The sequence below is a fragment of the Tasmannia lanceolata genome, unplaced genomic scaffold (genome assembly GCF_043159265.1).
Source record: "Tasmannia lanceolata isolate RefF3 unplaced genomic scaffold, GAP_Taslan_0.1 ptg000023l, whole genome shotgun sequence".
NCBI lineage: Eukaryota > Viridiplantae > Streptophyta > Magnoliopsida > Canellales > Winteraceae > Tasmannia > Tasmannia lanceolata.
In genome coordinates, this window is record NW_027518700.1 from 11,421,161 (window position 1) to 11,435,131 (window position 13,971).

Consider the following 13,971-nt stretch of genomic DNA (forward strand, 5'->3'; position numbering starts at 1 on the left):
CTTCAAAACCCTCTTTAGGTACTAGTAACCCAATATAGGTAGCTGGGAACCCTTGAGTGTGAATTTGAAGAGCACAGTTTCTAGTTGATGGGCCTTCTTTAATACCATGTGGAGACCCATGTTCATTGTTGAAGCAGTCATGGTTCACTTGTTTTATCTTCGATTTCATTTATTAAATTATTGGTCCAATGGTGGTCATTGAATTCCAATAGCTAGTGCTTATCTGCTTTCTTTCTCAAAAGGTCTGATGCTATGAGTTTTTTTTTGAAATGCATGTGAGCTAATACTCGCCTGATGCCCATGTGGATCAGAATTTTAACAGACCTCCTAATCTGTTTTGGGGGTTTGTCCTTGTTGTTGTGCTTTGAGAAAATTCATATAGAACACTGATCGTTGCACTTATTGGTCAGCTCTTTTGTTGCTTTGCTTGATATCTAAGAAGCTAGACCTTAGAGGTTACAGACACGATACATATTTTCAGCTAAGTATGAGAATTTTGTTATAATTGTTGGTTTGCTTACTAGCTTTTCTTCATAATAGTACTAATTGGGAATATGAGTTTATGCTATGGGTTGGATTTTATTGATTTTCTTGGTAATTTCTTTTAGAGATGATGAGGACCAGAACTTTAATGATGGTCAATATAACTGAGTTTTTGGGTTATGAATTGATCTCGGTGATTTTGATTTGGTTGTTCATTGTTATACAGTTTTTATCCGGTCAGGAGCCATTCAAAGCCTTGAAAGATGGTGATGCGAAAAAGTGATAGAGTGAAAGTAACAAAGCCTCCAAGAAGGTCAGAAGGGAGTTTAGAAGGGGAGGAGACGAAAACTAGAGCTGTGAAGAAGAGACGAACAGATGTAAGTGTGTATGTTGTTAATTGTATCAATCATAGTAAGTTAATTCATTTACCACATATATTTTGCCGATGTAATTTGTTTTGCAGGCTCCATACGTCCCAGCACGATGTTCTCCAGCTTCTTTCAAATCGGCAATGGACAGGATAAAGTTCAAGCCAGTCCATTTTCATGCCATAGAAAAGACTCCTTTCCGACATCTGTTTGGCATGGAGGACATTATCATGCACAAGCCTCTCATAAGAGCTATCCACGATAAATGGACTCCTGGCACTAACACGTTCACGTTAGGGAGTATAAATGTCCCCTTCCTTCCAAGAGATGTGGCATTGGCATTAGGACTGCCACTTAGTGGAGAGAGAATGGACGTGGTGAGGGTTCTGTCATTCGACCGGACAAAACCACAACCTAAAGTGCCTGGCTGGCCATTTCCAGAGGCCAACGTGAAGGCATCGGTTATTGAGAATGAAATTACAGCATTAGTTAGAGAACGCAATGAAGATTCGATAGAGAAGACCCTCAAATATGTTCTCCTGCATCTTTTTGCCTCAGTCCTTTTCACAAAAAGCAGACATCGAGCTGACGAGCTCTTCTGGCCCTACATCGACGACATAGGAAACATTGGCAATTATAACTGGGCGATGGCAGTGTATGATTGGCTCGTAGATTACCTAGACAGAGTCAGCAAGGGTGGCCGGTACCTTGGTGGCTGCTCGTTGGTAATTTAGGTAATTTGGACTCATGATGTTTAATATTCTAACTGCGCTGTTTATAGTTTCATTAACATGGTGTTTCATATGTATGCAGGTATGGTTATACGAGCATACCACATTTTGGATTCCCACCAATCCAACTGCTCGTCCACGTGTGCTTAAATGGGACTGGAAAGCAAACGAATCAAAGACATATCAATTAGTGGAGCAGAAGCAGATAAAGAAATCGGAGGTGAGATATTAAAAATTTGTTAACGTATATATCAATACTACTATCTTGATAACTGACTATGTTTTTCAAAAATTCAGGTGCTGGTGACATTAAAAGTATCTCTGTTAGAGAAGTCACAGTACCTAAAGGATGAGGTAATGCAGTCGAGCAGGACTATGTTGCCTACGTTATTTTATTTTACTTTTTGATATTTTAAATTTGATCATTGACTGTCATGTTTAAACATTAGGATGTTGAGGAGACAATGGAAGCCGATAAGGAACAGTTGGAATCCGAGGGGATAGTTTTGGGAGTAGAAAGTGAATTGAAGAAAGAAAGTAGTGAAGATGAGTGGAAGCATATAAAAATTTTGGCGAGAGAGAGAGATGTAGTTGATAGACAGTGGCAGATGATTAGAGCAGCATGGGAAGAAATAAGAAAAAGAGAGGAAGATGTTGGAAAAAGAGAGGAAGATGTCAGAAAGAAAGAGGAGGATTTCAAAAAAGGATGGGAGTGTATGCGGAGAACAAATGAAGGGACAGGGGGAAGAATGGAGGGGGTTGAGGTGGAGGGGGTTGAAGAGGAGAGGAAGGGCGAAAATGCATCTCAAGGTGCACGATTATCTTCGCAGCTGTGCGAGGATTGGACGGATTTAGCTGACCTTGGATGTGACATGGATGCAGCCGCCACCCTAATAGATGTATCGTCTCAGAACCCTAAGTCACATCAAGAAAGATTCGGCACCACACACGAGGTGATCCTTAAACCTTTGCAACGATTGTTCGAAATGGAGGTGAGCATGGAAGAGGCACCATCTACTGAAGTTGAGCTGAAAGTGAGGGGTCGAAGGGATGAGATGGTGGATTCCGAATTAGGGAGCATTGTAAGGGGTGTGAAGATGGATGGAAGGAGTAAGAAACCTGGGAGAGCCAGAAAAAGCCCCTACTATTCAGGAAAGACCCGAAAGAGGAGACAGAAGGAAGGGAAGAAACAGGGGGAGGACCCCAACATACCTAAACCACCGCCCAAGAAGAAAGGGGATGACGGGAAGATGCATAAGGGAATGAGAACAGCTCTGATAGAGAGACTTCTAAAGCATGAAAAAGGGCAAGTAGATGTGAATTATATTATACCATGATTTAAGGTGATAAGAATTGAAAATTATTAACTAACAATTTAATACAATTTTGCAGTGATATCCTCATGGAAAAGGATGATGTACACCTAATAGCTGAAGACCTACAACAGCTTTGGAATGTCAGACAATACCTGACTGGCACTGTAAGTGTCATTTTTTATCATTATTTTCTACATTACCGTAGGTAATAATGTACATCTGACATTTACTTCTCTTCCTTGAAGATTGTCGATATATATGGGAAGCACGTACAGTCCTCCAACGACGATGGGTTAGCAGATCCTACAATGGGGGGAATTGTCTTCGTTCCATCGGTGGTACATGTAAGTGTAATTTCTATCATCCCACATTGAGGTTACATAAGATTTTATCTGTAGTATCCCATTGAATTCATTTTTTTTATAGGGAACTCTGACTGCAGTGGGGAGCGAAGTCACTGAGGAGCTGAGGGTAGAAAAGTGGAAGACAGCGAAGGACGCTCTGCACAGTAGACTTATAAACCACCAGCTCGAAGCAGTCAAAATGGTACTATTACCATTATGTGAAGACAACCATTGGGTTCTTCTCATTGTCGATATGGTCAACAAAATCTTCAACGAATGCAATTCGTGTAAAGGAATGGAGTTCCAGGAAAGAGCAGGATTGACCGTAAGTGGGTTAGCATCTTCAATGTTTTCCTACTTATAAATCTATACGTATAACACTTATGTTTCCTAAACCTGTCAATGTTAACCACTTGCAGGTTCCGTTGTTGAAGGAGTACTTAAAGGAAAGGGGCTGTGATATAGACCACTTTCAATATGCTCAGATGGAAAATTTCCCACAACAGGCCAATGGGTCAGTATATTAGTATATTTAAATGTTTATTTTTCTAGGCTATGATTTTGATTCGCTCAATACAACCGTTGTTATGCAGGTTCGACTGTGGTTTGTTCGTGCTTAAAGCAATCGACCATCTATATGCAAAAGACAATTCATGCATTTAGATCATGTTTTGTATTTGTTACGTCGTCCTGGCGAACAAAAAAAAAACAAAATTTAACATTCTCGGAGCTCCGAGAATTTGTCTCGGATCTCCGAGAATATGGGCAGACAGAACCTGGAAATATTGTCGGAATTCCGAGACAAATTCTCGGAACTCCGAGATTTCGCACAGCAAATCTCGGAACTTCGACATTCGGTCCAGTAGGAATAACTGCAATCTGTCTCTTCTCGGAACTCAGACTCAATTTCTCGGAAGTCCGAGATTTCGTCCAGACAATTTGTCGGAGTTTCGACTTTTTTCTCGGACTTCCGAGAATCGGTCCAGTAGGTTTAACTTTCATCCGTCCCTTCTCGGAACTCCGGGATAATGTCTCGGAACTCCAAGATTCCAACCGTCTGGAAAGTCGGAGCTCCGAGCACATATCTCGGAACTCTGAGAATGGGGCCAGTAGAATGGAACAAATTTCTTCTACTCTCGGAACTCCGAGAATATGTGTCGGAGCTCCGAGATTCGCCCCAGCAACGTTATAACCGTGGAAGACAATTCGTTTTTTTAACTTTTCTTCTCCTCTTTCCCTCTTTCCCTCCACTTCTCTTCAAACCCTAACTCCATTTTTGCTTTTTTTCTGTCATTTTCTCCCTATATCTTCCTCCAAAACCCTCATCTCCCTTCCAAGGACCTCTCTTCTTCCTAAAACCCTACCATTTCACCCATTTTTAATTTTTTCTTTCTTCCCTTCTCTAATTCTCCTTTTTTCCTCCATTTTAGGGGTATTCCTCTTTTTTTATACATATTCCTTTTCTCTCCACCCACATTTCCTCTCACCATGCCTCCTAAGACCAAAAATCTCAACATCGGAGGCTCCTCCCAAGTTGAAGACCCCGAATATGTTCCTGAAGTAGTTCCCGAGGAAGAAGGGCCTTCACGGAAGAAGGCGAAGGCCAAGGCTGTGGCTGCCGAGGTTGTGCCCAACTCGTATTTCACTGGGGATAAGGCCAAGAAACTCTGGGCCGACGTCGGCACTAGGCGCATCCTCACCGGTAGGTACATTGATCCCCCTGTCCTTGAAAATTTTCATTTAAAGGCCAAATTTGATGCTCTTCATTGGACACCCATCCTTCACATCAACGAACCCGTTTACCCTCGATTGGTGCGTCTCTTCTATGCCAATCTCACCATTTCCCCTTCCTTCTTCAAAATCGAATCTAAGGTCAAGAAAACTGTCATCAAACTCAACTATCAGACTTTTGCCACAGTATTTGGGATTAGCCATGAGGGCCTCTTACATTATTTTTGGCCGTAAGATGGGACGCATGAACTTGATGATATTGATCATGACACTGTCTATGGTCGGATAAGACGGCGCTACCACCCTAATATGCCCGTACAATCTACCGACCTCATTCCGGTTGCGCGCGTGCTCCATAACTTCATGTACCACATCTTCATACCTCGTTATGGGATGCGTGAAGCCCTAAGACCCTTAGAGGCATATATTATCTACAGCATCCTAGAGGGCCGCCAGCTTTGTCTGCCATATATCATGTTTCGCTACATGTTTCAGACCCCTGAACCCTACCGCTCTTCCTTGCCATATGACATGATTCTCACCCGTGTCTTCCGCCACTTCGGCATCACCTTGGATGGAGAGATGACCATGACTCCTACTGCCCCGTTTGATGTTCCGACCTTTAACCGCATGGCTCTTAATGAAGCAGCGATTGACATCGATTGTCACGATGGAGGAGGCTACGAAGCCGAGGACCAGGCTGCACCGGCACCTCAGCCGTCAGAAGATACATCTCAGTTCTGCACTCACCAGGATTTGGCTCACATGCAGGAGGCCATTGAGCGATCCATGGCCTCTCAGTTTCAGCAGTTGTCTACCCATGTCAACTCTGCGATTTCGACTCGCTTCCACACCATGACTTCCCACTTTGATGACCAGTGGGCCGCCTATTATCGCTACATCTCTAGTGGTCAGTGGGGCCAGGCGCCACGCAGTTCTTCTCATCACCCACCGCCTCCTCTGGACCAGTAGATGGCTCTAGTTCTGTGATGATGGATCCTGTCTTGTTCAGATTTCTCTTTATATTAGGCTTATTTATATGTTTCTATAGTGTTTGGATTATCAGTTGGTTGTATGGATCCTATTTAGGTAGATGCTTCTATAGTCAGTTGGATCTTTTTGGGATGTATTCCGTTTTATATAATTCTGTCACTGTTATGATGTGTCGTGGATGCTATGTCCTTTGACTGGTTGTATGCACTTTCATTGGCTCAATTTAGAGCATTTGAGCATTTGAATTGATATGTTCCAATCTCCACAATGCAAAACAAAATCAAATTCATAACTACAATTTAGAGCATTTGAATTGATTCAGTTGAAATGGATTATATATATATATATATATATATATATATATATATATATATACAACCAAATTTCTTTTCCAGTTCTTGAATTTTCTTAGCAGCAGGGAAAAGCTTTTTTTAACAATGCTTGCAAGGTAGAACTCATTCCAGCTTCAGAAAACTGGGCAGCCTTCAACTATGAGAACCCATTCCACCTTCAGAAAACTGGGTTTCCCTCAAAAAATTACAGTATACCACTAATTACAGTATACCAAAAATTACAGTATTCCACCTTCAGAAAACTGGGTTTCCCTCAGAAAACTGGGCAGCCTTCAACTATGCACACCACTAATTACAGTATACCAAAAATTACAGTATTCCACCTTCAGAAAACTGGGTTTCCCTCAGAAAACTGGGCAGCCTTCAACTATGCACACCACTAATTACAGTATACCAAATATTACAGTATTCCACCTTCAGAAAACTGGGTTTTCCTCAGAAAACTGGGCGGCCTTCAACTATGCACACCACTAATTACAGTATACCAAAAAAGGGTTTCCCTCAAAAAATTATTAAATACAACAACTAATTACTGTGCACACTTTCAATTAATCCACTTCTCCTCCTTCATCCAAGTGGAGCCTCCAATGCATTGTCCGCGGAGTAATTACGTGAAAAAAGAACTGCACAAGGTACACCCGACCTACAACACCACCACCACACCGAATAAGTATGGAATCAGGGATGTTTTATACTACTTATTGACCTCCATATATTGCGTATCATGTACCTATTGAAAACGGCGGCAGAGGGTCCAATGGCAGATTCATCAGGCAGTTGTCTCTCCATGGGAGGTTCTCTGCAAGTCCTTTTGTTGTGGCCAAGTTTTCCACAGATCGTACATTTGCGATGCACTCCACTCTGCAATTCGCGGTCAGATCTTCTCGTTCGCGGCCGTCCAGGTGGTCTTTTCGCTATTGGAGGTAATACAGTCTGCAGAGGTTCTGGAGGCACTTCCCATTGAGTGCGATTTACTGTAGGGTGAAGCACATCACAGTACGTTTTTCGATACATCTCTATACGAAACCATTTATGGCAATAATCGTACTCGTCAAAATCTGTGATGGCAATGGCTGCCATGGCATGTCCGCACGGAAGCCCAAGCGTTTGGAACTCACGACATGTACAGGTTTGTTGCAGCAAGTTTACGACATCATGATGATCACGAGACCTTACTTCAAATTCGTGCACACCTACTCGATAAGCATCATATCCGCGACCCTGTTCCCTGGCCAGTCCCAAATGTTTTTCTGCATATTGCGTGCACTTTGTTTCCCATTGAAGGCCCATCGCTTGACGTTTCTGTATGTATTCGGAGCTCTTAAAATGAGTCAGCTCCACCGCAGCTGCAATCGGCAATTTTCTGGCATCCTTTAGCACTGCATTGTAACACTCCGATCTATTGGTGGTCAACACATCATATCTTTCCCCCTTGAAGTAGAAACTAGCCCAGTTTTCCTTGGGAATAGCGGCTATCCAGTTGTGTGCATTTTCATTCCTCGCCTTAATTTTTTCCATTGTGTCTATGAAAACACTCTCTCTCAAAGCCCTAGCAGGTCTCCAGAACAATTTCTTAAGTAAAGGGTCTTTGAAGTCGGTGTACAGATTGGCGGCGAGGTGACGCATGCAGTAGCTATGGTTTGCAATAGGCATTACTTTAGGCACTGCTTGCATCAACCCCTTTTGTCGATCGGAGCATAGGGTCAATGCGCCTATCCCCTCCGGCAATACGTGCCGCTTCACCAAATAGAGGAACCAGCACTAGCTATCTTCGTTCTCAGTCTCGACAACACCAAAAGCTAATGGAACTAATCCGTTGTTCCCGTCTACCCCAACTGCGATCAGTAAGATTCCAAGATACTTTCCACGTAGATGCGTCCCATCGACCAAAACTATCGATCTGAGTGTTCGTTGGAAAGAACGTATGCTGGGACCAAATGCCCAGAATAAGCGAGCAAATTTATCATCTCCCCCTGGATGTAGATCTCTCGCTCGAAAAACACGCATGTAGGTGCCCGAGTTTGTTCTCATCATCTCAACTATCAGTGCAGGGAGCAAGCGGTACGAGTCCTCCACATTTCCACACTTTATTTCAAGGATGATGTTCATCGCAAGGTGTGATCTACGATAGGTCATGGTTATACCCCAGTGCGACTTGATGTACTGTCTTATGATCCTTGCCCCCACATCTTCTGGACGGTCAAATAGGGGTAAGCATGTCTCGGCGACCCATGGGGATGTAGCTAGATGATTATCATTGCCCTTTAAGTGAGATGTACATGTATGGTCGCTCACAAACTTCTTCACTAACACATAAGTCATACAGCTAATGCCTGATATACGCCACTTGCAACCTGGTTCCTTGCATACAACGGCATACTTCTTGGGAGTTGACCGTGACTTCTTGAACATGAATCGCTGCCGAATTGCATACTCCTTAACGACCTTCTTGAACTGCTTCATATTTGGATACATAGCCCCAACAGTTAACTCATCGAACTGAAGATTATCTGCATCTACCTCATTAGCCCCAACATACATGTCGTCTACTTCGAGTGGCCGACTTGTGCCACCAGGTAGAAATGGCCGACCATTGCCGGTAGGGGGAGCCACTTCTGTTGGCCTAAGGTTTTCACCAGAATCTTCGTTGTGATTTTGATTTCCATTATAATTTTCAGGATCATGGGCGGCCTCATCACCCTCCTCATCCTGAACCTCAGCCTCAGCCTCAGCCTCATCATCATCCTCATCATCATCCTCTGCAGGATCATCATCATTGTCATCTTCAGTTCTAAATTCTTCGAAATCACAACCGAAGACATGAAAATCATCCTCGAAAACGTTAATATGCTCCAACGGCACATCTGCATTATTCTCGGGGACAATGATTTTGGAGATAGGGTTTTCATACAAATCATCCGAGAAGTTTTCATTTAGGTCAACTCGTACCCTACACAGTTCAACAATATAAAATCAGGATAGTAGATTGAGTACTTGAATATAAATAAAATTCTACAAGACATACCTTGAACTAAATTGTGCCGAGTCACCTCCTATGCTTGTATTACCCAATTCTGTTTCATTTTCTCTTTCTAAGTCTACTTCAAAACGAGAGTCGGGAGTGACAGTTACTCATTCCGGTGGATATCTTAGGTGTGGAATCGGTGGAACGGAAGTAGGAGGTATGCATGCATTATGAGAGGAATTTTGAGAGGGAATCGGTGGTACAGAAGTCAAACGTATGGGTAGGTTATGAGAGGGATTTCGAGGTGAAAAGGATGTAGAAGGTATGACATTGTTTGTGGGCAGAATTGAAGAATAAGATGAATTTAGGCCATTGTCAATTTTTGTTATGTATAGCATCACAGAGTTGAAAGTATCTTTCTCAAGCACCTTAACCAACGATTGGAAGATTTCATCGCTATCGACGTCGATTAGAGTGCTTATATATGGATCAACAACATATCGACATTTGATGGATAGTGACACCCATCCTCCAATACTCTCAATTCGACTGTGGATTAGAGCCTCCAATTCTTTAAGATTCATTCGGGGACTTACCAATAAGAATTTCTTACTCCCACCAACATATTCCCAATTAACTTCATCCTTCAGTATGCCATCATAGTGTAACAGTAGAGAAAGCATTGTGCGTGCCAGTTTACGAAGACCTGCAAAGGGCAGACAAGATATGATAAGAACCAGTACGTAAAGGGGGCTTCTCAAGGCGAATAAGTAGAGGCCGACTTAAGCAAAACCTTCGGAGGCACACGTTGAAAGAAGAAAATATGACCTTCCTGATTGAAAACTTGTCTGCAAAAGGAGTATATGATATGGTTAAGACTTAAACATGACAAGAAGATGATAACATATTTTTTCTCAGTACATTTAATACCAGACTAAAGCATGCAAATAATTGAACATAAGTGAACAATGCATTTCAAGTATACAGGTCACAGTACGAAATCTAGTTTAAAGACGAAATCTACGAGAAATTAATTTAACATGTTAGATCTGGCAAGGATATAATATTTTCTTAAATGGGGTAAAAGAAGTACCCTTGGAGGGCACAAAATCCAGAACATGTTCCTCAAATTAGAACACAGGGATTTTTAGCTTTAAAAAAAGGGGTTACTAGTACCTAAGGGGTGCTTCTCAAGGGCAATAGAGGGGAGCTATGCATGGTATTAAAGAAGAGATTATGGGCCCCCAAATGGGGTAGAAGAAGTACCCTTGGAGGGTCCATCAAATCCAGAAGAAGGTCCTGAAGTTCAAAGGCATGGGTTTTCAGCTACAAAAAAGGGGTTATTAGTACCTAAGGGGGGCTTCTCAAGGGCAATAGAGGGGATCTATGCATGGTATTAGAGAAGGGATTATGGGCCCTCAAATGGGGTATGAGAAGTACCCTTGGAGGGTCCACCAAATCCAGAAGATGGTCCTAAAGTTCAAAGTCATGGGTTTTCAGCTACAAAAAAGGGGTTACTAAGGGGGGCTTCTCAAGGGCAATAGAGGGGAGCTATGCATGGTATTAGAGAAGGGATTATGGGCCCTCAAATGGGGTAGGAGAAGTACCCTTGGATGGTCCATTAAATCTAGAAGATGGTCCTGAAGTTCAAAGTCATGGGTTTTCAGCTACAAAAAAGAGGTTACTAGTACGTACGGGGGGCTTCTCAAGGGCAATAGAGGGGAGCTATGCATGGTATTAGAGAAGGGATTATGGGCACTCAAATGGGGTAGGAGAAGTACCCTTGGAGGGTCCAACAAATCCAAAGATGGTGCTTAAGTTCAAAGGCATGGGTTTTCAGCTACAACAAAGGGGTTATTAGTACCTAAGGGGGGCTTCTCAAGGGCAATAGAGGGGAGCTATGCATGGTATTAGAGAAGGAATTATGGGCCCTCAAATGGGGTAGAAGAAGTACCCTTGGAGGGTCCATCAAATCCAAAAGATGGTCCTGAAGTTCAAAGTCAGGGGTTTTCAGCTACAAAAAAGGGGTTACTAGTACCTAAGAGGGGCTTCTCAAGGGCAATAGAGGGGAGCTATGCATGGTATTAGAGAAGGAATTATGGGCCCTCAAATGGGGTAGGAGAAGTACCCTTGGAGGGTCCATCAAATCCAAAGATGGTCCTCAAGTTCAAAGGCATGGGTTTTCAGCTACAAATAAGAGGTTATTAGTACCTAAGGGGGGCTTCTCAAGGGCAATAGAGGGGAGCTATGCATCGTATTAGAAAAGGGATTATGGGCCCTCAAATGGGGTAGGAGAAGTACCCTTGGAGGGTCCATCAAATCCAAAGATGGTCCTGAAGTTCAAAGGCATGGGTTTTCAGCTACAAAAAAGAGTTATTAGTACTTAAGGGGGGCTTCTCAAGGGTAATAGAGGAGAGCTATGCATGGTATTAGAGAAGGGATTATGGGCCCTCAAATGGGGTAAAAGAAGTACCCTTGGAGGGTCCATCAAATCCAGAAGATGATCCTGAAGTTCAAAGTCATGGGTTTTCAGCTACAAAAAAGGGGGTTACTAGTACGTACGGGGGGCTTCTCAAGGGCAATAGAGGGGACCTATGCATGGTATTAGAGAAGGGATTATGGGAACTCAAATGGGGTAGGAGAAGTACCCTTGGAGGGTCCAGCAAATCCAAAGATGGTGCTCAAGTTCAAAGGCATGGGTTTTCAGCTACAACAAAGGGGTTATTAGTACCTAAGGGGGGCTTCTCAAGGGCAATAGAGGGAAGCTATGCATGGTATTAGAGAAGGGATTATGGGCCCTCAAATGGGGTAGAAGAAGTACCCTTGGAGGGTCCATCAAATCCAGAAGATGGTCCTGAAGTTCAAAGTCATGGGTTTTCAGCTACAAAAAAGGGGTTACTAAGGGGGCTTCTCAAGGGCAATAGAGGGGAGCTATGCATGGTATTAGAGAAGGGATTATGGGCCCTCAAATGGGGTAGGAGAAGTACCCTTGGAGGGTCCATCAAATCCAGAAGATGGTCCTGAAGTTCAAAGTCATGGGTTTTCAGCTACAAAAAGGGGTTACTAGTACCTAAGGGGGGCTTCTCAAGGGCAATAGAGGGGAGCTATGCATGGTATTAGAGAAGGGATTATGGGCACTCAAATGGAGTAGGAGAAGTACCCTTGGAGGGTCCATGAAATCCAGAAGATGTTCCTGAAGTTCAAATTCATGGGTTTTCAGCTACAAAAAAGGGGTTACTAGTACGTACGGGGGGCTTCTCAAGGGCAATAGAGGGGAGCTATGCATGGTATTAGAGTAGGGATTATGGGCCCTCAAATGGGGTAGGAGAAGTACCCTTGGAGGGTCCATCAAATCCAAAGATGGTGCTCAACTTCAAAGGCATGGGTTTTCAGCTACAAAAAAGGGGTTATTGGTACCTAAGGGGGGCTTCTCAAGGGCAATAGAGGGGAGCTATGCATGGTATTAGAGAAGAGATTATGGGCCCTCAAATGGGGTAGAAGAAGTACCCTTCGAGGGTCCATCAAATCCAGAAGATGGTCCTGAAGTTCAAAGTCATGGGTTTTCAGCTACAAAAAAGGGGTTACTAATACGTACGGGGGGCTTCTCAAGGGCAATAGAGGGGAGCTATGCATGGTATTAGAGAAGGGATTATGGGCACTCAAATGGGGTAGGAGAAGTACCCTTGGAGGGTCCATCAAATCCAAAGATGGTGCTCAACTTCAAAGGCATGGGTTTTCAGCTACAAAAAGGGGTTATTAGTACCTAAGGGGGGCTTCTCAAGGGCAATAGAGGGGAGCTATGCACGGTATTAGAGAAGGAATTATGAGCCCTCAAATGGGGTACAATAAGTCACCATGGAGGGCGCATCATAAACAGGGGTTTTCAACTACATAAATGGGAATCCTAGATCGAAACGTTTGCAAAACAGGAGCTGCTCACTCCTCTTTTTCTATTTGCTTTTTCTTGCCTGGTTTAAGGTCGGACAAAATAGTGAGAATCAAAGGGGCTGAAATTGGAGTTCTCAACAAATAAGCTCTGAACAAAAAATTCTTCATCCAATTAGAGCATTGCCACGACCCACCTGTATATTTTCTTCGCCTTTTTTGACAAAAGCGAACCATAGACTTCGCTTCCTGAATCTCAAATGACTTGAATTTCTGTCATACTTCAAATCGTGATGTTTCTCCTACACATTGAATCTCCTCTTTTCCTCTTTTCAAATCGCCACATGAGACTTCTAATATGAGTTGCAACATCAAATCATGGCCATTTCTTTTACCCAATGGAGGATATAAAAAATAAAATAAAATACAGGGACTGAATCTCTTATGTCAATAACAAATCACAACATGAAAAATTCAATCCCTACACTCATCAAACTCATGTTTGTCTTGTTTTCGCAAGCACTTTCACATTTAACACCAAAGCTAAATGGGATAGCATGAGTTTTGAATTACTAATAATAGCAATATCTTATGGAGCACAACCACCCTTTGCGCATTATCATATCACACTGCCACAATTGTCTTAAATAAAATCTTTGGAAATTATTTCTTTCAGATAGTAAAGAAAATAATATGAAAGATAACAAGGGAGTGAAGGCAACGGAGAAAGATATGTGATTGTATAAGAATGCCATCTGGAAACATGTACCCCAACTGTAAGAACGGTGTGTTTGCCACAAAT

General features: G+C 42.8%; 2 protein-coding genes across 2 annotated transcripts; one reads left to right on the forward strand and one right to left on the reverse strand.

The window, feature by feature from the left end:
* Window positions 1-2,081: 2,081 nt before the first annotated feature.
* Window positions 2,082-3,905, forward strand: LOC143855774 (ubiquitin-like-specific protease 1A). Its single transcript, XM_077365842.1, has 5 exons — window positions 2,082-3,062; window positions 3,144-3,242; window positions 3,325-3,567; window positions 3,662-3,756; window positions 3,836-3,905. Exons 1-5 carry the CDS (start codon window positions 2,985-2,987, stop codon window positions 3,903-3,905), a joined length of 585 nt encoding a protein of 194 aa, XP_077221957.1. The 5' UTR covers window positions 2,082-2,984.
* Window positions 3,906-6,886: 2,981 nt separating this feature from the next.
* Window positions 6,887-7,972, reverse strand: LOC143855775 (uncharacterized). Its single transcript, XM_077365843.1, has 2 exons — window positions 7,050-7,972; window positions 6,887-6,962 (listed from the first exon to the last, which is right to left on the reverse strand). Exons 1-2 carry the CDS (start codon window positions 7,970-7,972, stop codon window positions 6,887-6,889), a joined length of 999 nt encoding a protein of 332 aa, XP_077221958.1.
* Between the last annotated feature and the right edge of the window lie 5,999 nt (window positions 7,973-13,971).